Below are 26,476 nucleotides of genomic sequence, written 5' to 3'. Positions count from 1 at the left end.
GGGAGATGGGGCCCAAGCTCCCCCCGGGCAGTTTGCTCTGCCCAGGATGCTGCTCCCACCACGGGGCTGGGGCTACATCTTCGCAGGGCTGCAGAGGGACACCACCTGCCCTCACAGATGGGGCCATGCCAGGTTCTGGCCCTACAGCAGGCGCACAGGGTCCTGCACAGCTGCGTGGGGCTAGAGGATCCCTCATGGGGCTCGTCTTGAGGGGGGCAATGCTGGTGAGGCAGGTGCCCCCAGGGAGACCCTGTCTGGGTGTCACTCTGCTCCTTCTGCCCTGGTGTCTCTCCAGCCCCAGGCCTGGGAGGGTGGAGGGATGCTGTCATACTCCTGCACGGCACAGGGTGCAGCACAGATCCGAGCGGTTTCCCTGCCTCCAGCCTGGCAGCCCCTGCCATCTCCGCACAAGGTGTGGCAAACGCCAGCCATGACCTCCCTGACCGTGCAACACGTTGCTGCAAAACCTCTTTCCTTCCTGCTCCCCCCCTCCCCGGCTCTGTGGCTGCCTGGCCCCTGCCCTCCCACTCACCCTCCTCCAGCCTCCTCTGGGGCTGGCAGCCTCCACGGTGCCCCAGGCTGGGGGACTGCCAAGGTCCCCAACAGCACCAGCCTCGTGTTGCGCCACGCTGAACAGCCATGGCGTCCCCCCCTCCTTCCCCGAGCCTCTCGGCTGAAAATCGCCGCCAGCTGCCCTGGGATCCGGATCTCGGCCACACGCCGCCGGGCTCTAGGCTTGGATGGGCGAGTTCATCCACTCCCGGGCTGCGGGTGCCCGCACACTCGTCCCTCCACCTTCCCCCCGGTTGTTTCTCCGCCTCTGGGGAAGGGCAGCCCGGGCCGGGAGGCTGCTGGCCTCCTGCCGGGAGCTGCAGCCTGGGGCCTCCGCAGGGCCCTGGGGGGAGCCGCCGAGCTCCCTCGGGGCCGGGGCAAGCCTGGAGGAGACGCCCAGCCCTGCACCACGTCCCCACGGAGGACGAGCTCCCCGGGGTCACGCAGCCCGCGGCCCCGAGACCCCTCACCCGCGGGTGTTTTGGGGGCACCACTCCCCGGGGGGGGGGGTGTCCCCTCCTCTGGCGGCTCCACACCCTGGGGGGAAGCGCTGAACCCGGCCGCCTCCTCAGGGCTGAGGGGCCCTCGGCCCCGGGCCAGGGGGCCGGGTGCCCTCATGGCCCGGCGGGGGCGGGAGGACGAAGCCCCCAGGGCGGGGGCGGGCGCCGGCGCCTGACATGGCGGCGCCCACCCGCCCTCGGGCTGACGCGGGGAACGATGGGGGGGTGGGGGCGCGCGCGCGCGTGCGTGCGCGGCGGGGAGGGGGCGCGCACGCACACACGCAGCACGCACGCGCCCGCGGGAAGGAGGGGTAGGGGGGGGAAACGGGACATCCCGCGCACGCGCAGAGGCGCGCCCGCTCGCCCGCCGCCGCCGCCGCCGGCGCAGCCGCCCCCGCTCCCGCTCCGCCGCCGCGGCCCCCGCCCCGCCCGCCGCCGCCACCGCCGGTCCGCGGCGCCCCCGCCCGCCCGTCCCTGGCCGTGGCCGTGCCCGCGGCCGTGCGGGGCTGCCCGCCAACCGCCGCGCCGGAGACCGCGGCGCGCCGCCCATGCGAGACCCCCGCGGCCCGGGCAGCGCGCAGCGACCCCCGGCCGGGCCAGGCATGTGAAGATGTCAGTGGGCTGTGCATGCCCTGGTGAGTGCCGCGGCGGCGGGGGGCCGGGGTGTGGGGCTGGGGGCTGCTCGTGGGGCTGGGGGCCCGTTATGGGGCGGGGGGCCCAACGGTATTGGTGTTGGGGTCTGGTTGTGGGGCTGGGTCCCCAAAGCATGGGGACTGGGTTCCGGCTGTGGGGCTGGGTCCCCGCGGCATCGGTGCTTGTGTCTGGCTATGGGGCTGGGACCCCACGGCACTGGTGCTGGGGGCTGGCTATGGGGCTGGGACCCCACGGTACGGGTGCTTGGTCTAGCCATGATGCCAGGGTCCCCAGGGCATGGCTGCTGAGAGCAGACTATGGGGCTGGGGTCTCCATGGCGTTGGGGCTGGGGTCTCCATGGCGTTGGGGCTGGGGTCTGGCTGTGGGGCTGGTTCCCCAGGGCATGGCTGCTAGGAGCTGGCTGTGGGGCAGGGGACTCCTCAGCGTGGGTGCTGTGGTTTGGCCGTGAGGCTGGGGGTGTCCGTGGCGCTGGTGCTGGGGTTCAACAATGGAGCAAGGATCAGCAAGGTGTGGGGGCTGGGGTCCTAGCACTATGGCGTGGCCACTGGGTCCAGCTGTGAGGATGGGGTCCCCATGGTGTGTCTGCTCTGGTCTAGCTGTAGGGCTGGAGTCCCCAGGGTGTGGGTGCTGGGGTGTAGCTGTGGGGCTGGGACCCCGTGGCGTGGGTGCTGGGGTTCCCATGGCATGGATGCTGAGGTCTGTTCACAGGGCTGGGACTGAACAGCGTGGGTGCTGGGGCCCCACGTTGTGGGTGCCCGTGCCAGCCCCGGGGCTGGGACCCTGCCATGGGCAGGGGCGTTGGGCAGGCGTGCAGGTGGCACTGCAAGGGGTGACTGCAAAGCAGCCCCCGTGGCTGGGGCGATAGCTCTGTGGGGTGCCCCTGCTCCCCACATGGATGTGGGGCACAGGGTCCCTGGAGGGGCTTGGCCATGCTGCCGGTGGGTGCTGGGTGCTCCCCTACCATGGCCATTGTGGGCTGAGGGGTTCCTTCCCCATCCTGGCCCCCGCAGGCTGGCAGGGCTGCTGAGGTACCCTGGGGGTGTGACGAGTTGGTGAGGTCTCAGCACCCGGCCGGGATGCTCACCTGGGGCCTGGGGCAGGTTTGGGGCAGCTGGCCTGGATGCATTGCCTGCTTCAGTGTGCCAGACATTGCTGTGCCGGGAGCAAGGCAGGGCAGGGGTCCTGGGGGACTGCTGGAGTCCCGGTGGCACTGGGTGACAGAAGGAGGGGATAGGGTTCTGCCATTTCCCTAGGCAGCCGACGCTTGGGGTCCCTGCGGGGGGACAGTGAAGGACGCTCTTCAGCCCACCTCCTGCGACAGCTTTCCAGTGCCCCAGCGGTCCCGAGAGAGACCCTCCCGCTGAGCCGGGACCCTTGTGCTGGGGGTGTTGGGGTGCTGCGGGGGTGCAGCGGGACGCTGTGACAGCACACGGTGCCCGTGCATCCCCCAGGACTGCCCTCCGCTGAGGGGTTTGCAGCTGCATCTCCCGGGGCGGGGAAAGGGGGTGGGGGGGGTGGGGTGTCCCCCTGCCTGGCGGCCCCCCGCCTCTGCGCTGCCTTCGCCTCTCCGTCGTGTTTCCATGAAGGCAGGCGGCCCCTTCCCCCATCCTCCTCCTCCTCCTCCTCCTCCATCTCCCACTGGAAGCTGCCAGAGCGCTGCTTCCTCAAGCAGAAAGTCACGTGAACCTCCCTGCGAGCCAGGCCGAGCAGCCACAGCACCCGCCTCGGCGGGCACCCCGCACCCGAAGGCTCGATCCCCCTCCCCGACACCCCCCCTGCAGCCGCCGGCCTTGGCGGGGGTCCCGCCTCGGCGGGGGCGAAGGCAGAGCGGTGGCTAACGGCGAGGCCCCATGTCGCGTCCCCCGGGAGCTGGCCCTGTGCCACCGGGAATGTCATCGCCATGTTGGTGGGCGCAAAGCTGGGGGAGTGTGTGTGTGGGGGGTTGTCCTCCCTGAGTGCGGTGATGGGGGGCCGTGGGGTCGCTCCGCAGCTGGGAGCGTCCCTGCGGATGGCTTCGTGTGCTGTGTGTGTGCGCGTGTTCCGCTGCCGCCACCGCTGCCCGCTTCCCCGTGGCGGGGAGGACGCGCGGGTGCGTGCACACGCGTGTGTGCCCCCTGCCTCCCCACCGCCACCCCCCGCTCCCCCGCTGGGGCTGGGTGGCACATCCAGAGCCTGCGCCCCCCTCCCCCTTCCCCTCCCCGGACTGTTTATCGGAATATAGAAAAAACAAGCTCTGCCGCTGGCCTCCCGCCAGCCAGAAACATTTAATGAGCCGCTCTGCCCAGGCTGCTCTTCGGGGCTGCTGCGTTAACTTGGAGGAGTTTCTTGCCTGGGAGCTGCTGTCGAGGGGGGGGTGTCTTGGCTGCCCCCCTTTGAAATTGTTCCCTCCCGTGGGGGGGGGGAATGCGTTCCCAGCCATCCCCAGGGTTGCATCCTGCCCTGCTGCAGCTCCTCTTGCATCCCCCGGGGATGTTTCCCTGCTGCTTGTCCCCTCCGAAAGAGGTTTGAGGGGTGGGTGGGTGGGTGGGGGGCTGCTCAGCTGGGAACCTGCCACGGTCCTTGCACCTAGGGATGGTGGGGAGTTGCTGGAGTCAGTGGAGGGCTTTGGGGGCTTCAGTCCCCACCCCAGGACTGGAGATGGGAGCAGGAAGAGCGTGCCAGGCTCAGAGTGGTGCTGGCGGAGGCCCGGTGGCAGTCAGCCGGTGCTGGTGCCGGTGCTGCCGTCCCCGGTGCCGCTCGGAGCAGGGCTGTCAGCCTGGCCGCTTGGCTCAGCCCTTTGCACTGGGCAGGTCTTGGATCCAGGCCCCAGCGGGGTCCTGACCCCCAGGGGCACCGCTTTCCCAGCATGCTCTGCGCTTTTTTAAAAATTATTTTTATAATTATCATTATCCCCCCCCCCCCCCCCGCCCCCCGTGGTGATGGTGTCGGTGCAGAGGAGAGGAGCAGAGCTGTGCTCTCTCCCTGCGGGGCTGGCTCCAGCTTCACGGCAGAGGAGCGACGTTCCTGAGGTCAGCACCTTCCATGGGACGCCTTGCAGGGAGCCTGCCTGTGCACCCCACTGGCAGGAGGGAGGACTTCCCAACGCACACATGTCGGGTTCCGGGATGGGACAGGCCCAGCCGGGGGACAGCCTGTTACCGTTTTCCACCATTCTGCCGAGCTGGCACCGTGCGTCCCCCGGCGTCGCCAGGCCGAGCTGTGCCACATGCCTCCTATGAGAGATGCGCTGGGACAGGGACACAGGGAGCGGGCTGAGTGCTGCGGCAGGGGGGTCCGGCAGCCCCAAAATGTGTGGGCTCTGGATCCAAAACACCCCTCGGGGCTGCCTGGCACCTTGGGGTGCACCTGGGCATGCTGGGGGGAGGGAGCAGCGGGTGTCCCAAAGCCTCATCCTGCACATCTGTGTGCTCTTGCCCAGGCTCTCGTCATGTTGCCAGCGATGCTTGGATGGAACATTTGCCCCGTACCCCTCTGTGCAGGCAAGTGCCTGCCTGGTAGACGCCACGTGCACCGTGTCGCCTGCCCGTGCGTGGCATGCTCTTGTGAAGGCAGGGTGGGCTTGTGGCTACCTGGTGGTTGGCGAGGTGGTTCCCCGGGGCTTCGGGCACTGGTGTGAGGCTGGACACATCACAGCACTCGTTGGGGCCGGTGCGAGCTCACCCTGCTGCTGGCTCGGCTTTGCCCGAAGGAGCGCGGATGGGTTAGTGCCGTACCAGTGGGCTCAGCGGTGGGTGTCTGTGCTGGGCTCTGAGTTTACTCCAGAAACGGTGCTGTCTGCTCAACACAAAGCTGCTCTGAAAGCTGCGCCCTTGGGGAGCGGGTGGGTGCCGGCCAGGCCAGCAGAGTGGGACCCCCGGGGCAGGGAGGTGTCCCTGTGACCTGGGAGGCTTGTGGCCAGCAGGGCACTGGCTGGGTGGCTGTGTGCCCCGAGACAGAATGGGAGTGGCAGCACCCCAGGCGTCCCTTGCCTATCCCCTACGTGTTTAGCTCGCTCGATTCATGCCGCCCTCTCCTCCCCCGCCTCTGCTGCGGGATTCCCCAGCCACATCCATGTTACTGGTACACACGGGGCTGCCTGGCGTGCCGGGAGCGCGCTGGGAGCACACGTGCCCATGCACGACGGCTGCTGGTGCGTCCTGGGGTGCCCTGCACCCAGCCTGCGAGAGCCCCCAGCTCCATGCGGGGCATGGTGTGGGTGTACCCCGTCGTTACTTTGTGCCTGGGGAGTTGGGGTGTCGGGGCAGCTGGGCTGGGTGCCCCCTCCCTGGGCGGCAAGGGGTGCAGGCAGGATGGGGCTGGGTGACCGTTATCGGCCTGCCTGCAGGCTGAGGCTGTGGTTTCCTGCCAAAGCTTGGGGGGGAGGGTGCTGGGGAGCCGACAGGGCTGCCAGGGGAGCGGGGACGATGGCAGCCATCTGCCCAGAACCCCTAGCCCCTGTCCTGGGGGTTCTGCTGGGCAGGGATGGGGTGTCTGCAGCAGGGGTGGTGCTGGCAAGTTTTTGGGATGTTTGCTGCAGCGTGTGCTCACAGAGGTGCGGGTGCATGGGCTGTGCACCAGTGCAGGGTGTCCCCCTTGGGCAGGGGTACCGGTGGGTGCCAGAAGGAACGAGACACACACCCCTGGCCGCGCTGTCAGACTGGCCCCCCATCACCGCTGGCCCCCTTCCCTCCCAAGCAGGTCGCTGATCTGGGCGAACGTTAGACCTGGGGTGTAATCTCCATTGCCGCAGGCGCCAGCCCCTGCCCGGTCCCCACCCCACCCTGCCCATGGGGCGCCGATAACGCCCTGCCCGCACCCCTCTGCGGCGGCTCGCTCAAGGGGGGGCCCGGTGGGATGCAGCTCCCACTCCCTATTTGCGGGGTCTCTCTCTGCCCCTGACTTTGTGGTACCCACTGGCAGGTCCCGGAGGTCCCGCTGCACCAGGGTGACGGCGCCTGCGGCCCCAAACAGCCCTGCGGTGCGGGGGGGGAGGCCCTGCTTTCTGCAGGAGCGGCAGCCCCAGCCCCCCTCCTACACGCCGAGGGGCTGGTGCTGGGAGCGCAGCCAGGTTTCTGCGGCGCAGCCCAGGTGAAGCTGCCGCCTGAGCCAGGCTGGGACCCCGGCTGTGCCGGGGACGGGGCTGGGCAAGGGCTGGTGGGGTGTTCAGCACCCTGTGGGGTGTCAGCCCCCCACGGCAGGGGAAGCTCCCACGCCCCCCAGCTCTGCAGCAACTGGTTGCGCCAACCTCTGCTCTGCCGCATGCCTCCCCCTCCAGCCAGGGTTGTGCAAAGCCCCGGGGTCTCCTCTCGAGGGCAGGGGCTCCCCTTGCAGGGCGGTGGGTGCAAGCTCTTGCCTGCCCCTTCTCCTGCCTCCCCGCCGGGGGGAGCAGATGGCAGCACGCCACGTCGCAGGCACGCAGCTCCGCCGGGTACGGGGCAGGCCCGGGCACCCCGACCTGCCTGCACCGACCGGCCCGGGGTGAGCCTGGGGCAGCTGCGGGCAGGGGCAGGCAGGAGCGAGGCAGCGGGAGCTCTCTTCTCGCTGGGGACGGCAGCGCTGCGCGGCAGCATGGAGCTGCTGGAGGAGCCCCGCGTGGGGCAGCGGTGTCTGGAGTCAGGACTGGGGGTGCCAAAAATCCTTGCGGAGGGGCATTTCCCTGCCGAGGCTGGGGAGATGCTGTCACGCTCCTCCCAGCTCAGTGGCCCCTGCCAAATCCTCTGGGCATCCACAGCGTGCTGCCTGCTGCCAGCGCGTGTGCAGCAGGAGGCTCGGACGGGTGGTGAGGTCCCTCCCGAACCCCAGGCTGCCCCTGAGCGAGGTGGATGGGGCTGGATGTACACTCCTGGCCGGAGTTGGACCTGGAGCTGGGGGAGCTGCTGTCCCCATCCCACGGTGGCTGTGTCCCTGCTTGGCCTAGCTGGTGGGGAGGAGGCAGCCGCTAACAGGAAGGACACGCATGTTAGCAACGAAAACACAGCAGCGGGAGGAAGCAGAAGCGATGCATTATTGATGGAGCTATTTGATGCTGCTATATTCGGAGAGCTGCTCCGGAGCGCTCGGCAGCACCGTGTGGGGGGTGGCAGGGGGGGCGGGCTCTGCTGGCAGAGACTTACCTGCTTCAAGTCAACCACGTGTGGCCGTGGCCCTGGGAGATGTCCCCTGCCTTCTCCTGGAGGGCTTCCAACACAGGAGGGCATGGTGTCACAAAGGTACCAGGAGGGATGCCAGCCCTGTGCTTATCCCCAGAGTGTGGGCCTTTGGTGGGTGGCAGCTCCCAGCTGTGCAGGTCTCTGTAGGGATGCTGGGGGTCCCGATGTGGCTGGGGAGGCAGAGGGGAGGGGATGAAGGGCAAGCAGCAGGCCAGGGCCTGGGGTTCTCTCCCAGCTGGAGTGAGAGTCCCTGGAGCTGCAGGGGTGGGTGTCGAGGGCTGTGCCTTTTTAAGCAGCAGTGCCTGCCCCTTGGGGGGGGGGGGGGGGGGGGGGGGGGCGAAGGCCTTCTCTGGGAACAGCAGGATGGTGGGGCTGTGCAGCCATGCTGCATGTCACCCCCTCCCCGCTGTGGGGTCCCAGACCAGGAAAGGGGCTGTAAAACGAACCATTCTTGTAACATGAGAGAATCCACCTGGAGCTTCCAGAGGAGCCTTAAAACCCTGTAGCTCTGGCAGGCTGGCCCTGGGGCTGCTGCCAGAGGGGCCGGGGCTAGCTGCTGCGGGTGGCCGAGCTCTTGCAGGACATGCGTTGCGATGTCTCAAGGACAGCACAGGAACACTGCGGGGCATTTCTCTGGTGCTGGTGCCACGGGGAAACCCCTTGCCAGCAGGAGCTGCCAAAGCCTGCCTGCAGATCGTGCCTTTCCCTTGGAGCCTGCGGCCAGCTGGGCAGTGTTGCGGCCGATCGCTGTGCTGGAGCAAGGTGTGATGTGAGGGTGGTCAACCCGTATGGACGCCATGCACTTTAAGGTCCAGTACCCCCCTGCAATCTTTCTCCACCCCCTCTTGTTTTGGAGGGGATCGGCACAGATGCATGCTCTTGGTTCCTTCTTGTCCAGTCTCGCGTACTCAAGGCTTCTGCTCCGTCCCCTGTGCGATGCTCGAGATGTGACCCTGTAACTTCCTACCCTGCCCTGGCAGCCAGCTTTTCCCCCAGCCCCTGGGCTCTCCTCCTACCTCTGGGTGTCTGGAAGCAGTTCTGGTTTTGAAGGGTTAATCTCAGGAGCCCCCAGGATCTGCTGCCTGCCCGGCATGACTCACCGATGAGTTTCCAGCCTCCCCCAAGCTTCTCTCCTGGGGAAAGATGGAGCTGTGCCTTCTCCAGCCGAAAAAGGGGGCCCCTCCTGCCCCCTTGGTCTGGGTGTGCATAGCTCTAGGGGAAGCAAAGCATATTTCTGTTTGAAAGGTGGTGGGATTTGGGGGAGATGGCTGTTGTGTTCCTGAGGGCGCTCTGGGGTGCGCAGTGCCATGTAGCACCACTGCAGGCTCCATCTGTGTGTGTGCGACAGTGCCCTGGTCTCACGGCTATTTGGACGAGTCCAGGAGGTTTGGAAGTGCCGAGCCGGTACATCCCCCTGTGCAGGCTGTGCCGTTTGCAGAGATAGCAGATTTTTATTATTATTTTTTATGTAAGCGTGCATTCGCGTCCCTGCTCTACGCCTGCGCCTGCCGTGGCCCTGGCATGTCCGTGTGAGCGTGCCCTGCCTCTGCTGGCCTGCTCGCCTGGGATCCCTCATGCATCCTCTGCAGGCGTGTCGAGCCCTGGCCATGGGGATCAGAGAGACTCGGCCATACCTCGGCTGCCGCGGTCCCCACTGGGCTCTTCCCATCCGCCTGTCCGGGATGTGTCCCTGTGCTCATTCTTGCTCCCGAGCTGCTGCTGGTTCCCTGGCCGAGACCTACACCGAGTGTCGGAGCAGGGCTGGGCTTTGGGGAGCCCAAGCAGGCGTGGGGCCCTTGCTAGGGGGAGAGTGAAGGCTGGGATCCGGGGGATGCGGTGCCCCATCACAAAAAGCCTGGGAGCTGGCATCGCCCTCCGCTCCCCCCGCACTGTGGGCGCAGGCACATTGCAAGGAAGGGGCTCCCCCCACCACCGTTGCTGCCACACACGCTTCCCAGCTGCATCCCAGCCCTTCTGCTCTCCATCCAGCATCTATTTAATTATTAACTCGGCTATAACCATAAACAGCTGGGGCTGCTGCAGCCACGTGGACCAGTCCAGCACTGTCGTCAGAGCTGAGCAGGGACACGTGAGTCGTCCTGGAGGGTTGCTGAGCCCCAGGATAAATTGCTTGGGGTATGTTTGCTGTGGATGCATCAGGCCGTGGAGCCTGGGGATGAGTGGGGGCTTCTCTCTGATCCCCCTTGCCACAGCATTAGTGCTGGGAGTTGCTGGTACAGGGGCAAAACGCCCCTTTTTGCAGTGTTGTGCAGTAACGGCGCGGTGTTGAGCGCTGGTGGCTGGCTGTGCCTCGTGCATCCTTGAGCCCTGGAGCGGGAACGGGGCGCAGGCGGGCTGTATTTAATGGCCTGTCTTGACAAGGAGGGCTGTGCCATCCCGTAGCTGTCACCGGCGTTACAGCCGGGGTGGTTTATTGGCCTAACGAGGGTGGGTGGCAGCCTGCCACAGCCCCATTCACCTGGTGCCACACAGATGCGGGCTGGCAGGGGGACGGGCAGCGTGCTTGCAGCATCCCCCATGCTCAGTTTCTGCCTCACCGACAGCGTGGGTACCTCCAGCTGCACGTTCCTTTCACAGAGCGGGGTTTCACCGAGGTTTTGGGGTTTACAGTGAGTTTTTGTCTCTGTTTATCTGGGTTTTACAAAGAGTTTTGCTGTTTATCCATGTGCCCCTGTGGTGCTCAATGCAGGTTAGCATGCAAGGGGAAGGAGATTTTAGGCACGATGGCGTGGGGATGTAATCTTGCTCGATCAAGGGGCGTGGGGGACAGGAGCAGGGGGATGCTGTTGCAGAGCTGCTCCTGCCTGTCCCTCTTTGATGCTGGTCCCAGCCGGCAGCACGCCAGGTTGAGGAGCAGGGTGCTGTCCTCAGGTGTGGGGCTTTGGGGGTGCCCAGGCTCGAAGGGGGGGACACCCTTGAAACCTCATGGCTGGGGTTTTGCACCTGCCATGCGTGTGCCGTCTGGGGGACGGGCATGCTGGGCAGGACCCGACCGGTTGTGCCTGCATTACCCCACAGCTGCTGTTTTGGGGAGGGGACGGGGCGCAGGACTGGCCGTGTGAGCGAGGGGGTGTGGGAAGGTGTGCGTGCCCCGGGCGTGGGTGCACCCCCGGCCGGGGGTGTGCCGAGAGGCGTTTGGGTAGACATGCAAGCGCATGCCGGCCCGTCGGTGTGCGCCCCAGCCTGCGTGTGCAGGGCAAGATGCAGCGGTGTGTGCATGTGTGCGCCGACGGCAGCCCCGGGTGCCCAGCCCGGCTCTCCCACCCGGAGCCGGGAGCTGCTGGGGCTCGGGGCGGGAGGCACCCGGGCTGGGCGCTGGGGTCCTGGCTCATGTCCCCGCTGCCCGTGGGCTCTCCAGCTGGGTTGGGAGCATAGGTCTGTGCCAGTCTGATTTGCCAGGGCAGGGAGCAGGAGCTCGCGAGGGGGCAAGTGTGGGGCAAGGGGGAAATGGCAAAAAATGGTGGTTTTTTGTAAAGGAAATTTTCATAATTGGAATTTTTTACAAAAATGAAAATTTATGTAAAAACTCCTAATTGGAAGAGATTGGAGTTTTGTCAAGGAGAGGAGACCCGTTGGGTCTGCTGGCAATTGCAAACCAGCACGTTTTATTTTTAACACCCCCTCCCAAACGAAACGGTTGTATTTTCTTTCCTCGCCAGAAACTGGGGGAAAGGGAAACAAGTTTCAAGGAGAAAAACCCTGAAAAACTTCAAAGAAAAACCTAAACCAAACTAAGGAAAAAGTATATTTTTATTGAAACTCTCGCGGGGGGAAGAAGCCCTTCCCCGGCTGGTACCGAGTTCCTCAGCGGGACCCGGCTCCCGCATCCCCGGGAGCGCTGGTGCGGCCCGGGGGGGCGGGGGGCAGCTCTCCAGGGACACCCCTCCCCCCTTTTTGGCCGTCACCCCCGGTCCGTAGGTACCCGCTCCCCCGCGCCCCCCCCCCCCCCCCCCCCCCCCGCCGCAGGCAGCGAGGTGTTGGGGTTGGGGGGGGGGGGGGGTGAGGGTGTCGGTGGAGGCGGGGGGGGGGGAGCGGTCGCCGCCGCCGCAGCCATTGTGGTCCCGGCCGCGGCGCAGACAAAGGAAGCGCCCCCGCCCCGCCCCGCGCCCCGCCCGCCCCGCCCCCGCGGCGGCCCAGCGCCCGCCCGCCGCCCGCCCGCCGCCCGCGCCGCCGCCGGACCCCCGCCCGCCGCCGCCGCCGTGAGTCACCCCGCCCCCCCCCTCCCCACACACACCACCCCCCCACTCAACACCCCCCCCCCCCCCCGCGGAAGTTTTCCGGTCCCGGCCTGCCCCCCCCCCCTCCCCTCCCACCACCCCCCTCCACCGAGTGGCGGCCCCGCTCGGGCGGCGGAGGGGAGGGCCGGGGTCCCGCCCGCGCCGCCCCCCGCGCCTGCGAAGTTGTGCGCGGCCGCACCGCGCCGCCGCTCCCCGCCCGGCCCCCCGTACGGCCCGGCATCTCCGCTGCAGCCCCCGGCCGGCCTGCCCCCCTCTGCTGCCCGCCCCTTCTCCCCCCGCTCCGGCTCCATCCCTGTCCCCAGCTTCCCGGTCCCTCTCCTCTCCCCCAGCTCCCCTGTGCATCCCTGGCCCTCCAGCATGTACCTCCTCCGCCTCCCTGCCTGTCCCCCTGGCACCCCTCTCTTTTCCCCAGTTCTTGGCTTTCGGAGAGGCACCCCCAGCCCTGCGGGGTGCTGCCGGCAGCCCCCGTGCCCCACCGTGCCCTGCTCCATCCCAGCCCGCAGCAGCTCCCTTTGTTCTTCCCCCGGCTCCGTCCCCTGCCCGAGCCCCCTGACAGCTGCCCCACACTCTCCCGGTCCCCCCGCCCGTGCTGTCACAGGGGCTGAGGGGCTGGTGCCCGGCTCGGGGGGCTGCACACCCACCGCGCCTCGCTGCCTGCTGCAACTTCAGCCTTGCCTGCGGCTCGGAGGGTCCCATGGGTGCCTCAAAGTGAATAAAACGTCCAAGGGGTGCAAACGCTGGGGGGGCCCACGCACCTTCTCGCAGGAGCTGCCCCGCCGGGGGATCCAGCATCAGGGGGCAGTGGACACAGGGGCTCATCCTTCCCAGCAGACAAAGCACCGGCTCGGTCCGGGGCAGCTGGAGCAGGGGGCCGGGCTGGGGGTGAGCACAACATCCTCGGGACTGGAGGAAACTCAGGAATCGGCGTGTGTGCCAGGGCTGCGGAGGGGTGTCTTATCTGGGGGTGTTGTTCCCCTGGATCCCCCCTCAGCAGAGCTGCCCTGATCTCAGGCGGCTGGCCGGGCTCTGACCTCCGGCGGTCCCTGCCAGCCCACCCGCCCGGGAGGGCCGATAAGATAAGCACCTGGGGGCAGCACCACCGGGGCTTGCTCGGCTGATCCCCTCGCTGCAGCCCCGGCTGGCAGGGGCCAGGCACCGCGGCAGGAGCCTGGGGAGCAGCCGCTGGCTTCTGCCAAGGCTGGTGCCGCAGCAGGAGCCCAAATGAGAGGCGGCGGCGGCCAGTCTCTGGGTGAGGTACGAGCCAAGGGCTCCGAGGCTGTGGGGTCCTGTGAGGAGTCTCCTTCTGGGGCACAGAGCGGTGCACCCACCTCACATCACAAACCCCCGGCTGCTTCCTTCTCACCAGGAGGGTCTGAGCTGGCGCACGGGTGCTCAGCACGTCAGGCAGGAGTGGGAGCAAACACCCCTTCCCGGGATCTCCCCAGTTTGTGCTTTCAATAGCGCCTTGTCTTGGCAGTTTTGCAGCAACTCTTCCAGTGCTGGTCAGGGGTCGGCTCTTACCACTTCTATTGTAAGTGTGGGCAAATTTGGATGTCCTTATTCCTTCTTTAAAGCCTCAGGTTTCGGCGTGTTCTTTTTGTGAGAGAGTTGTGGTTTTCACTGGAGAACTGACCATGGTCTCTGCCCCCTGATTTTGTAGAAAGCCCAGGTCTGTGATCCGAGCGCGCCTTAAAGGCTGGCGAGAGAAGTGCTGAGCAGAGCAACGCGCAAGCTGTGTTGCTTCAAAAAAGGGAAAGAAAAGTTGTGATCCGAGGGAGGGCAGGCTGGCACCGGAGGGTGTGGTGATACATGGTTTTCGCCATCATTTGGTGGGGACTTTTCCCCTCTCCTGCAGCAGGTCACAGTCCATGTAAAATAGAAAGAGGCCAGTGAAAAGCCAGAGAAGTTCATTTGTGATCAAAGGTGCCCCGGGCTGGGGACCTGAAGCCTCTTTCAGCTTCTTTTCAGAGAATGGTGAGAGTTGGCAGCCCCGAGCCTCACTATCGCCCTGTAATGCGGGAGCAGGGGCCGAGGTGGACCAGCTGAGCCCCAGGGACCCTTCCCTGTCCCATGGCTGGCAGGGCGGCACCAGCGCTTGTCCCCAAGCAGTCTCTCCCAGCGTGCCAGCCTTCCGTATGCTCGTAGCTCTGCACCAGCGTGAGCTTGATGTTTGCGTGAAAAATACGAACCCCAGGTCCTGCATGGTGGGGGAGCAGCCGCAGCGCTTCTCCTGGTCCTCTCCCTGGGAAACCTCCCGTCCTCCAAGCGACCTGGGGACGGGGCGCTCCCGCTGTTGTTTGCACCACCTGTGTGTGTGTTCGTGGGTTGCAACGCTCGCCACGGTGAGGTTTGCTGCCCCACCGGTTGCTGTTGTTTCGGGCGGACTGGTGTTGCAACCAGGGATGCCTGGCCGAGAGGGTTTCCCCAGGGCTGTGCTGCGATGGTGGAGATGGTTTCTACAGCGCTGTGCTGCTGGGGCTGGGAGCTCGGGCTGGGTTGCTTGTGCCTCGGGAGCACCAGGCAGGTGTGCTCTGCTCGGCTGTACCCTGTCCCTTTGCTCCCTGGGGTCTTGGCCCCATTGCCAGCGACAGCACGTGCTGCCAGCGCAGCAGCGTGGTGCGAGTCCGGCAACCACAAACGTTTGCTCTGTCCCCAGCGCTGCCAGCGCCGTCCTTTGCTCAGTTGCTCCTGGGTTGCCTCTTAAACAGAGTCCTAAAGAGCGAGAAGTTCAGCCTGAGCAGTGGGGGCAGAGGCTTGCCCTGACAGCTCGAAGAAGCGATGGAGGTACTTTGCAAGCTGCAGCGAGCAGGTTCCCACCATGCTTGCGCTGTTCCTTCCCTCTGCGGGCATCCGTGAGTGGTCCGGACCTTGGGGCGAGCTCTGCACCCCAGTGTCGAGGTTTGCCCCCCAGGCACGCACCGCCCTGGTGTGGCCAGCTGGAAGGCGCCAGCTCCCACCGCATCCTCGGAGCAGGAGTTATCCAGCATTTCTTGCCCCCGGAGTGGAGCGGGCGGCTGGCCAGCTGCCAGGGCTGCGGGGCTCCACCTAGGACGCAACATGGAGCGAGGCGGCTGTCGGTGGCGGGGCTGCCGTCTCCAGAGACTACGCGTCCCAGCGTGCAGCACTCGGCGCCGTTGGCAGCAGTGGGGAGCGAGGTGGAGCGTTGCATCCCGGGATCATGGATCTCCGTGCGCCACGTGGGGGCTGACAGCCTCCCTTGCTCCGAGGCCTAGGGGTTCTGCGGGTCCAGGGGATCAGCCCGGGGATCCCCCTTTGCGGACAGAGGGACAGACCTCAGCCCTTCTCTGCTGCTTCCCTGCCCTGTGGCTCTCGGCTCCAGCCTTCCTGATCAGATCCTGTCCCCATGGAGGGCTGCTCCAAGCAGCGGCCCCACAGCGCTGTGCGGAGCTGTGTGGTTTTGCTCCGGCACGTGTGTGGTGGGCAAGGAGCCGGGAGCAGCAGCAGAGATGCTGGCTGCGGGCTCTGCAGGGCTATCGCCGCGGTTGGCTATGGCTGTGAATTTTTCCTTGCTGCTGCACAGCCTAAAAAAAAACCTTTGAAGATGAAAATCCTAGTTTGTCGGGAGGCTTTTTTTCATAGGATGCTGACAAGGGTTTATTTTCCAGCCCCGTGGTTCCCACACTGCGTCATTTGTGTGTTTGCCGAGTGTGTGCTGTGGGAGGGACGGGAGCCCGGTTGCTGTAGGAGCCCCGTAGGGTGGCAGGGCCCCAGGGTGCAGGGGTCTGGGTGAGAGGGAAAGCAACCCAAAACGTGAAAGGTGTGTTCCTGAAGCTGAAACCGGCAGTGTTTGATTATGGATCGTCTTTGAGATGGTGAGCCGAAAGGAGTAATTAGGGACAGTGGGATATTTCCCCGAGAGTCGCAGGAAATGACTGCCTCGTGGTAAGTTGATAGTAGTGGAGCTGAAACTGGGTTATCTGTGGGATTGCATCTGGGGCTTGCAGCCTTGGACGTGATTCAATTTTCAGGCTGTTTTGCAATTGGCAGGGCGTGCTCTTCTCCCATTTTCCCTCCTGGAGAAATCCCCATCCACGTGTTTGAATCATCTGAGGGCCAAAATGGGAAAGGGGAGACTCCTGCCTTCCCCAGGGTTACCGCAGGACAGTGAGGTTCCCCCGGATCCCCGCTGAGTGCCCAGCTCCACAGGATGCCTTCTTGGGAGACCCTGGGCTCCGGCAGAGCTGAGGCTGTGGGACTGCTCTGAGCCTCGACACCCAAACCCATGTCCTGGCCCAGGCTCTCCTCACCCAGTGCTTTTCGGAAAGCGCCGTCTTGCAGCCTGCATCAAGTTTGTCACTTCATAATAATTAACTGCAGCTAATAATTACTTCTCTGGCCGTCCCCCTGAGTTCGTGAGCCAGTCTATAGAGAGGAGCACCTGCTGGTCCAGGGTCCTTTGTGTGCTGCAGCGGGGGACTTTTGCACTGATGTTGCAGGATGCGACCTGGAGCTGGGGCACATGTCCCTCCCCGCTGGCTTGTGTGCCGGGGACACCATGCATGGCCACGTGGTGCGGACAGGGAGGCAGCTCACGGTCAAGATAAGCTCTGTAGCCGGCTCGGATGTGTGGCTTGAGAAAAGCAAGAGGTTAATCCCTGCACGCATCAGGGCAAGGCGGTGTTGCGGGTTTTGCCTCCGTGCAGGACAAGGCCAGGTGGCGTCGTGGCCGGGTTCAGTCTCTGGGTGCCACTGGGTCCGTGGCATCGTCCCATGGTCTCCTCCAGGAGTGCCATCTCTCTTTTCCTTGGACAGCCTGGTTTCCCGGGAGCTTCAGCTGGGTCACTTCTGCATTTTCAGAGCAAATGGGGATGCTGCAAGTTGCAATTGTCACTGAATGTGTCTCGGGCCATGCCTTACTGTGTGCTGCCTGGGTCCTTGTTGGTTAAATAACACCACTGGGGTTTGCGACTGGCCTCGCTCCATCCCCTCCACTCTGAAGAAGAGGAGAAAGAAGAGGTGAAGGCAGGTTTATGGGGGCCGACCACCGACTGCTCCATGTGCTTCTGCCTGTCCCACTCGCTCTGGATACTTTTCGGTGTTTGTCCTCCAGCCCTGCCAGCTTCCCTGACGCCCAGGCATCATCACCGGGCAAAACCATGTGAATTATTCGAGATGCCGCCCTGCACCCGGTTCTGGCTGGCACCCTCCCGGCAGCCCTGCCAGCGAGGCTGGGCTGGGAAGAAGGATTTCCTGCTGCTATCAGGGCTCCCACACCCCGGCGAGGCAGCCCTGCGAAACAATGCCGCTATTTACACTTTAAAGCCTCGTTAGGCAGCCAGGAAGCAGCAGGCACGGTGCATGCCGGGAAGCAGCGACAACCCTTCGCGAAGGCTAGCCCCTCTTCTTCGCCGCCTGGGCTCCTGGGAGGAGCAGGATGCTCCCTGGCTGAGCTGTAACCCTGCGGCCTCTTTCAAGCCCCGTTTCTTCATTTATCATTTATTTTTTTCAGCCTTTGGCGTCCCTGCCTCGTTGCTGAGCTTTGCTGTGCGCACAGAAAGCGTGCTGGATGCCCAGCCGGGGATGGCTCCTCTCTGGGACAGGGAGCACCAATTCCTGCTGATGACCGCAGGTGCAGGACTGAGGTGTAGGCTCCGCCTTGGCCCTTGGCATCTCTTTGCTGGCCAGACAGAGCGAGGGGAGTGCAGGCAGGGGCTTTTCTCCCTTCCAGACACCAGGGAAAGCTCTGCGTGTCCCCTCCCAGGCAGGCAGCTCCCCGGCCAGTGCTTGTCCCAGCTCACGGTGCTGTGCCATCTCCTGACTGTGCTGGCTCCTCGAGGTGCCCGCTGTGCTCTTGGCTTTTTGCAAACCTGACGTTCCCCAGCGCTGGGGGGCTTGCTTTGAGTTTTGACTGTTCCCGCTCCAGTGAACCTGCTGGGCAATGCACCAGAACAGCATTCCCCGCGGGGCTGGCAGCTCGCAGGCAGGAAAAGCGGAGGAGAAGGCAGGCAGAGGGTTGGGCAGCGCCAGGCTGTACGTGAGTCACTGTCAGAGCACCCTCCTTCCCTTCCCCAGGCACCTGCCTGCCTGGAGCTGCTTCCTTGCCTGAGCTCTCGTGGCAACTCTGCGGCACTGGCCAGTTCCATCCTGCCCCCGGCCGGGGACCTGGCCTCGGCAGAGGTTGCCGAGCTGGGGCATCCCTCCGCGGGGTTCCCTTCTCCCACGCCTCCCCGCTGAAGAGGAGCCGTGGAGCCACCCACCTGGCCGCGGGCACCATGCTGTTTGCCCAGGCCTGCCCAAGCTGGTAGCTCGCCAGCTGCAGCCTCAGCCTGATTTTTTTCCCTCGCTGACCGTGCATGTGTTTCTGTGGCGCTGGGCGAGCACCTGGGATGGCCACGGGATCCCTCTCCCGTCAGTTCGGGGTCTGCAGGGGCATCATGTGCCCAGCCGCCAAGCGGCATCCCTGCTTGCACTGATCCTGCCCGTATCCTCCATGCTCAAAGCAGGAGGCAGAGCAGGGGCATGGGGAGAGATCGGCTGGGGCCAAGCACCGGGCTTGGCTGGGGAAGGGCGGCATCCTGTGGGTCTGGGTCACTGCGCCTGGTGGGACGGGCCTTGCAGGGAGCTGGGGTGGCGTGAAGGGCAGAGATGGTGATGGAGGGATCTCCCAGACCGGGCAGCATGACCCTTGTATGGGTGAAAGTTGGTGTTGCTGCTTTAAAGTCGTTGTGTTATTTTGCGTAATGCACGTAGTGTGAGTGTCTACAGTGAGTGTAGAATTTGACAGCCTGTCTCAAATGCTACGGCTGTTGTTGGTGTTACTTCAAACCACTGGTCCAGTAACATATTTTACACTGCGTTAAAGATAATACTTGGTCAGGGTGCCAGTGTTGCTGAGGTCACATAACAGGCTCCACTCCTCTAGATCCTAAGATAGGTCACCCAGTGAAGCCCCAAAAGCCTGTCATGTCCATGTTAACCTGCTTGGGAAGGCCCAGGATGGAAATAGATGCTTGGGTCGGAGCAGTGGGCCAGCTCGTCTGCTGTCCCTTCTCCAGGGGGCTAGCAAAGAGCACAAGAAGCAGAATGGAAGGGGAGTGATGTGTCTCCCTGGTCTCGCCACCCCAGGACACCTTCCTGCACCCTGAGAAGCAGGATGGGGACCAAGGACGGCAAGAAACTGTGGGGGCTTTTTCCTCCCATCTCTCATTGGTGAATAAAAACAAAGCATCAGAGGATGAGACCTGCCGGGTCTGATTTTTTTCTCCCCCACGCCCCCAAGGACATGGTGACCAGAAACAAGCAGTTCAGCTCCCCATCTCCAGCCCCTGCTCTCTCTGCCTAATGAATTGGTTTGTTTTCAACAGAAGACACATGCTTTTGGGAAGTTTCCTATGCATCAAGCACACTTCAACATCGTGTCGTTTAACAGCATCGCGGAGGAAATGGAAATGCTGTGTTTCTAGTGCAATTCTGGCTGAATTATGATTTCCATTAGGCACAAGTTGACAGGGATTAAAGCAGAAAGCAAAAATTCCCTCATAACAGCACCAGCCTCCCTATTAAAATTTTTTTTATCTATGAAAATGTTAGGTAAGAACAAGGGGCTGACGTTGTTAGCAGCTGTATGAGAAATTGTGCCATGCCCCACTTATCCTCGCTGCAGGCGGGCGGGAGCAGTGAGCCCCTGGCGGAGCGGCCAGGCTGGCTCCAGCCCCGTGGGACCAGTGTGTCCTGGGGAGAGGCTAGGTTTGGCTGCCACAGGGAGACACAGTGGAAAGTCACTGAGGCCCCAAGAAGATGAGAATGAAGGAGTGAAATGCAGATTTCCCCTCTTGCAAGTTGGATTTAATGCTGGGGAGGTGACTCCCCCTATTTTTGACCAGCGCTGTCATGCTCAGCCACATGTGTGATCTCTGCAGCTGCGGGCTCAGGGTCCCAGGCATCTCGGCAAGGGTGATGGTGATGCCCTGGTCATTTGGGCTCCTGTGTGGGCTAGCGGGTCGCAACGAGCTGGACATCTTGGGTCTCAGTGCTGGTGGCACCGCTTTCCTTAACCCTGGTGCTTTATGCTCCCCTCCTGCATCCATCGCGGCTGAGTGGCTGCTCCAATCGTGTCCCTGCGCCCTTCCCTGCAGCTTGGCAGTGCCCAGTGCCTGCCAGACGCTCCTCTCCAAAGCTGGGCTCGCCTTCTGCAGCACCGGGTGGCAATCCCGGCGGCTCGTGGGCGTCGGGAAGCGCCTGACCCGGGGCTGCACACGGGCGGGTGGCAGATGGGCATCCCGCCTTGGCCCCGGCTGCGGCCAACAGCCCGGCATGGCCGGCTTCGGGCCCCCTGCCTGCAGCGTGGCGGGGGGAGACATGCCTGTGCGTGGCGAGGCCGGCTGAGCCGGTGGAGCCGGAGCTGCCTGGCAGCCTGCCCGCCGCTGCGCCCCATCCAGGTCAGCCCGTCTGCCCGGCTGCCTGCTGGGGGGAGCCGCGTGCCTCGGCAGCGCCCGGGCCCAGCGTGCCGGGTCCTGCCGGCGGCGGGGCGTGCCGGGGCTCCCGTGGGGCTCGGGGAGGGGTGCTGGCAGCCACCGCACCCGGGAACCTGCCCCGGCAGCGGGAGGGGGCTGGCAAGTGTGGGAGCCCCTGGCTGCTTTGTGGGAGCCTGGATGGGGCTGGCTGTGCCAGCGCGGCTGGATCCGCAGGCGTCCCTGTCTCCCATTGGCAGGCCTGGAGGGGGAATCCCCAGGTTGCTTTTAGGGATGGGTGCTGGCTTGCAGACGTTGCACGCCCCATTGCACGCCCCATCGCACCCCGTGGCCCTCGGTGGGCTCCTGGTGCTTTGCCCCAGCGCTGCGGGGGGCAGCGAGGTGTTGGGGTGGTTTGGTCAGGGCTGGGGGCTGGTGTGTGGGATCTCTCCGTCCGCCTGGAGCCGGGTGGCTGGTGGCCTGCCCGAGCAGCAGATGGTGGCTGCCTGGGGACCCGCCATCCGTCCCTCTGGGTGATTATTCACCCGTCGCCATGACGATAGAAAGGTCAGCGAAAAGATCCCGTGTGATTCCCAGGTCAGGTCGGTGGGATTAGGAGTGGTGCAGGAGGGAGGGCTAAGGGGAGGATAGGGCCCAGCCACCCCCCCACGCCCCCCCCCCCCCCCCCCAGCTCACCAGCTGGACTGTCCCTCTCGGGCACTGCCCCAAGAGCCTGGCCAGCTGAGAACTGACAAACTCTGTGCACCAGTTGGAAATCCCTGGGATGGGGCCAGGCCCCTCCAGCTGCTGATCCTGAGAGCCCTGACCCTGTGAGTCCCATCCTGCATAGGGGAGGCCTGGAGCTGTGTGGGGTGAAGGGGCTGGGCTGCCATCAGCAGGGGGCGGTAGCCAAGGAGGGATGGGGTTGTGCTGATGGGGGTTTGGCTGGTCCTACATCCTTCCTCCTCATCTTCCTCCTCCTCCTTGCAGCAGGGTGTCTGTCCTTGCGAGGTGCTCCCGGCTGACCTGTGTCCCCGCTCTCTCTCCAGGCTGTTCCTCTAAGTCATTCAAGCTGTACTCGCCAAAGGAGCCCCCGAACGGCAACGCCTTCCCCCCCTTCCACCCGGGCACCATGCTGGATCGAGATGTGGGGTGAGCTGAGGCCTGGGGAGGGGTCTGCAAGGTTGGGCGTTCTCTGCAGTCTCCCTGTCTCCCTGTTGGGCTGCCCAGCAGCATATGGAGACTGTGGCTTGTGGAGTTGAGTTAGTGCAAGGGCAGAGAGGGGATCGGGGCAGGCACGGGCAGGACTGGGTGGAGAAAGGGGAATATTTAGCATGAAAGGAGCCCTCAGGTCCTCGAGGTCTGCAGGCCCAAGCCCATTGCCAGGCCAAGCCCCTGGGATGACCCACGACAGGGAGTGCTCCCGGCTCCTGTCACAACAGCCCCTTCTCCAACCTCCGTCCTGCCTGGCAACAGCCCCAGCTGCAGAGGAGCTGGGCATATCTCTGGAGAGCCATGAGCCAGGTCCTGGGTGTGGTGGAGCAGCCACCGGTGTGAAGTAGAGCTCAGTTTAAGGGGTGCAGGTCACACCATGGGGCCGTCAGACGTCAGCAGCCAGGGTGCAGCCCACACCGTGCGTGGGGTCTCGCCTCCAGCGAGCCCCACTGCCTGCTGCTGGAGGCAGGGAAGGGGGAGCTGTGGTGGGCAGGGAGGGAGACCCCCACCAGTGCTGACATGCCTGCATTTCTTTCACCCCCCAGACCTACTCCTATGTACCCACCGACATACCTGGAGCCTGGAATCGGGTAAGCACGGGGGCTGGCAGGGACCCTGCTGAGAAGGGAGCTCACGTCTGAGGCAGGGATGCCTCAGCGCGGCCGGCACACTGCTGGCTGGGGTTTGGGGGCGGTTGCTCAGATTGCCTAGCCCTGGAGAGGCCATGTGTCCCCTTGCTGCAGGCTCGGGACCCCTCCCCACCCCATGGCTGCCTCCCCCTCTGACTGCTTGCTCTTCTCTCTGGGCAGGAGGCACACGCCGTACGGGAACCAGACCGACTACAGGATATTTGAGCTCAACAAGCGGCTGCAGAACTGGACAGAGGTGGGGAGCTCGGGGAGAGCGGGGTGGCCAGGGGCAGGGGGACGCTCCCAGGTGTGTGTTTTGGGGATGGGGTCCTCTGCGCTGCCTGCCCTCATGAGCTGCCTTGGCTCCAGGGGGAATCCCCTTGGCAGCAGGGTCCTGCCCCGCTGTGCAGGTCTCCAAGCGCCTTGTCCCTCACTTGGCAGGGGTGGGGCTCATCATCCCTATCTTGGAGCGCCCAGCCAGGAGCACAGCCCTCCGTGGGCTGAGCGTGTGGCTGCTGTGCCTGGCAGCCAGCATCTGTCCGTCTGTCTCCTCTCCCCATAACCTGGCATCTTTCCGCTGTCCCCAGGAATGTGACAATCTGTGGTGGGACGCCTTCACCACGGAGTTCTTCGAGGATGACGCCATGTTAACAATCACTTTCTGCTTGGAGGATGGACCAAAGAGATACAGTGAGTAGCAGCTTGAGCCCTCCTTCCCCAGGCCGTTGCCCTTCCAGCAGGAGATGCGGTGGTTGTGCTGCAGTGGGGTGGATGCGGGCAGGGTGTCGGAGCTCAGCTACCTTCAGCCGGCAGGGACTGGAGGGCCGCTCCCTGTGCAGCCCCAAGGCACATCTGGGTGAACCAGGTTTACTGACATTATCTTCCTTCTTCTCCCGCTCCAGCGATCGGCCGGACTCTGATTCCCCGTTACTTCCGCAGCATCTTTGAAGGGGGGGCCACAGAGCTCTACTACGTGCTCAAGCACCCCAAGGAGTCCTTCCACAACAACTTCGTCTCGCTGGACTGCGACCAGTGCACCATGGTCACCCAGCATGGCAAGCCCATGTTCACCCAGGTACCAGGGGCACCCACAGCTCTCCTGCCCCTCATGCTGTGGTCCGCTCTGTCCTTGCGGTGGCTGCAGTCCCACAGGGAGAGGGACACTGATTTCCATGGAGCGTTGGGTGCCACACTGTAATTCCACATGCCTCAGCCAGCCCTGCAGCATCCTCTTTTTGCAGAGATCCCCTGGCCATTGTGGGTTTGGCTTGTGCCAGGTCTCGTGGCAGGCAGGGTTAAGCCACTGGGAGGGTGTCCTAGTGTGCAGCAGTAGGTTCCCGGGGGGATCCGGGCTGGGGGAAGTGGGGGCAGCCTGTGACCAACCCTGCGCCCTGCCCAGGTGTGTGTGGAGGGTCGGCTCTACCTGGAGTTCATGTTCGACGACATGATGAGGATAAAGACGTGGCATTTCAGCATCCGCCAGCATCGAGAGCTCATCCCCCGCAGCATCCTTGCCATGCATGTGAGTACTGGTGACACAGGGCTGCTGAGCTCCTCTGCCTGCTGCGCAGGTAGGGGGCACCTCAACCCTGTCCCTCCATCGCAGGCCAGGGTACAGGAGGGCTGTCCCCAGCCCAGATGTGGCTGAACCATCTGTCCCTCTCTCTCCTAGGCACAGGACCCCCAGATGCTGGATCAGTTATCTAAGAACATCACCCGCTGTGGGCTCTCAAACTCCACACTCAACTACCTCCGAGTAAGCATGTGGGGAGGGGAGGGGGATGCAGCTCTGATCCTGGGGGTACACCTCGGGTGGCCACGTCTTGTGCTCGTCCTCGGCCCGACGCCTGGCTGCCCTGGGGCATGGGGAGGCAGCGGGGCAGGCTCTGCGAGAGGGATCTTGCAGAGGGGCTGCAGAGAGCCATGGGGCAGTGGGTCTGCCGGACCCCGCAGGCTCCCAGCGTGGCTTGGGTCGGTGCAGCGCAGGTGGCTGCCTGACAGAGGGGCTTTTGCTGGGACCTGGGGCATCACGATCTGACCCCATGTCTGTCTGCTCCCTGCAGCTCTGTGTAATCCTAGAACCAATGCAGGAGCTCATGTCACGGCACAAGACTTACAGCCTCAGTCCCCGGGACTGCCTCAAGACTTGCCTCTTCCAGAAGTGGCAGCGGATGGTTGCTCCGCCTGGTGAGTCTCACGCTGCCTGCTGTGCTGCCTGCGGGTCTCCGGGGCTGCCCACTCAGGCTTTGCCCTCCGTGCGTGCTTCTCCCAGCCCCAGAGCCTGTCCCTGGCCTCATCTTGTGAGGCTGGGGGTAGTGAGTCAGGTATCCAGCTTCTGTCTCTGTTGGCCTGCCTTCCTGCTGGGGCAGAGTGGGGCTGCAGGCTGCCAGCTCCTTGTGGAAAGCACAGGAGGGACAGAAATCTTCCCTGCACCCTCTTCTGTCCCCTGTGCTGGGGGGACAGTGAAGCTGCAGAGAGGAGGAGGGTGGTGATGCTGCCCCGGGGGGGGGGGGGGGATGTGGTCTTTGCAGAGAAGGGGGCTTTGCAGAGAAGGGGCTGGGGGGCACCGGCTCCTTCTCGTTGGGACTGACCACGTCTCCCTCATCTGCCAGCGGAGCCAGCACGGCAGCAGCCCAGCAAGCGCCGGAAAAGGAAGATGTCGGGGGGCAGCACCATGAGTTCCGGTGGGGGAAACACCAACAACAGCAACAGCAAGAAGAAGAGCCCAGCCAGCACCTTTGCCCTGTCCAGTCAGGTACCTGTAAGCATCCCGTTTCCATTCTCTCTTCCTCCCCCGGGGTGGAGGGGAGGGCTCCCTGCCCCTGGGACTGGCTAGGGGGAGACCCCTGGGGACCGCCTGGCCGAGCCCCCGCCGGCTCTCTCTGGGTGATGGGAAGAAGGAAGGGGTGTCCCAGCTGCCTTCCCTGAGCTGCTTTGCTTCTCTGCGAGGGGGTGAGGATGTGCTGCCCCCAGCGATGCCCGAGCTTCGGGTCCTGCGACAGAGATGAGGCGGTGGCCCTGCGGCTGGGGAAAGGGGTTGCAGTGCTGGGGTTGGGTCCGGCGGCACGGGCTCCCCCCACCTCGATTATGTTTCGGGACCGTCTCCCCTTTCAGGATGTGATGGTGGTAGGTGAGCCCACGCTGATGGGGGGGGAGTTTGGGGACGAGGACGAGCGGCTCATCACCCGGCTGGAGAACACGCAGTTTGACGCCGCCAACGGCATCGACGACGAGGACAGCTTCAACAACTCGCCGGCGCTGGGGGCCAACAGCCCCTGGAACAGCAAACCGCCCTCCAGCCAGGAGAGCAAGTCAGAGAACCCCACGTCGCAGGCGTCGCAGTAACAGCCCCCCCGCCGCCCCGTGGACTCAGTCCCAACCGATCTACCTGTACATTTGCAACGGAGAGTGACTGGGAAGCGGCGAGGTACTGGGGGCAGGTCGGCGCCGCGCGGCCCACGGGGGGCACGGCCCGGGGTGCGCGCCAAGCAGGCAGCCCCCAAGCCCTCTCCCCCTGCCGCCTCCCCGCTCCCCCCACGCCTGCCTCCCCACCGGACCCCAGGGCAGGGGTGGGTTTCTGGGGCCGTAGCTTCGTTATTCCCCCTTCTCCAACTTCCTCCCTGCTTCTTCCCCGGAGAGCTTCTCATCCCCACCCCGGTCTGCCCGGCCCCTGCCTGCTGAGTGGGGGAGTTAGGAGGGAGGTGTCGGCAGGGGCTGGCACGACCAGAGAAGCCGGCAGCGGCATGCAGATGCCGTGTGTTGGGGTCTGGCACAGCCCAGAGACCCTCCTCCTCCTCCTCCTCTTCCTCTTCCTCCTCCTCCTCCTCCTCCTCCTCATCCATTTCCTCCTCCTCCTCCTTTTCCCCGGGTTCTACGGCTGGGGTTTGCTGGGCAGCCACCTGCAGCGGTTTTACCCGGCCCCAGCCCAACCTGGGGCTGGGCAGGGGGGCCGGTGATGGAAAGCCTTCCCTGTGCCGCCGGCTCTGCCGCGGAGCCGGATCCTGCTGCGCTGGGGCGGTGTCGAGGATAAGGCCCCGTCGCATTTCCCCGCTCTCCTGCACCCTCCTCTTCCCCTCGCCCCCCAGGGCCATGGGGGGACTCTGTATAAGAAGTGTGTGGTGGCGGGGC

At 64.7% G+C, this 26,476-nt stretch overlaps 1 protein-coding gene across 1 annotated transcript; it reads left to right on the top strand.

Annotated features, from left to right (window-relative positions):
* The first annotated feature begins 1,625 nt into the window (after positions 1-1,625).
* LDB1 (LIM domain binding 1) lies at positions 1,626-25,799 on the top strand. The gene is made up of 11 exons (XM_086467507.1): positions 1,626-1,687; positions 21,554-21,656; positions 22,265-22,309; positions 22,529-22,604; positions 22,936-23,038; positions 23,251-23,423; positions 23,748-23,870; positions 24,021-24,104; positions 24,412-24,535; positions 24,961-25,103; positions 25,463-25,799. The coding sequence occupies exons 1-11, from the start codon at positions 1,663-1,665 to the stop codon at positions 25,691-25,693; spliced, it is 1,230 nt and encodes a 409-aa protein (XP_086323633.1). The 5' UTR covers positions 1,626-1,662; the 3' UTR covers positions 25,694-25,799.
* The last annotated feature ends 677 nt before the right edge of the window (positions 25,800-26,476 follow it).

Source organism: Leptosomus discolor, chromosome 6, assembly GCF_034619465.1.
Source record: "Leptosomus discolor isolate bLepDis1 chromosome 6, bLepDis1.hap2, whole genome shotgun sequence".
NCBI lineage: Eukaryota > Metazoa > Chordata > Aves > Leptosomiformes > Leptosomidae > Leptosomus > Leptosomus discolor.
This window is presented reverse-complemented; position numbering and strand designations above follow the sequence as displayed.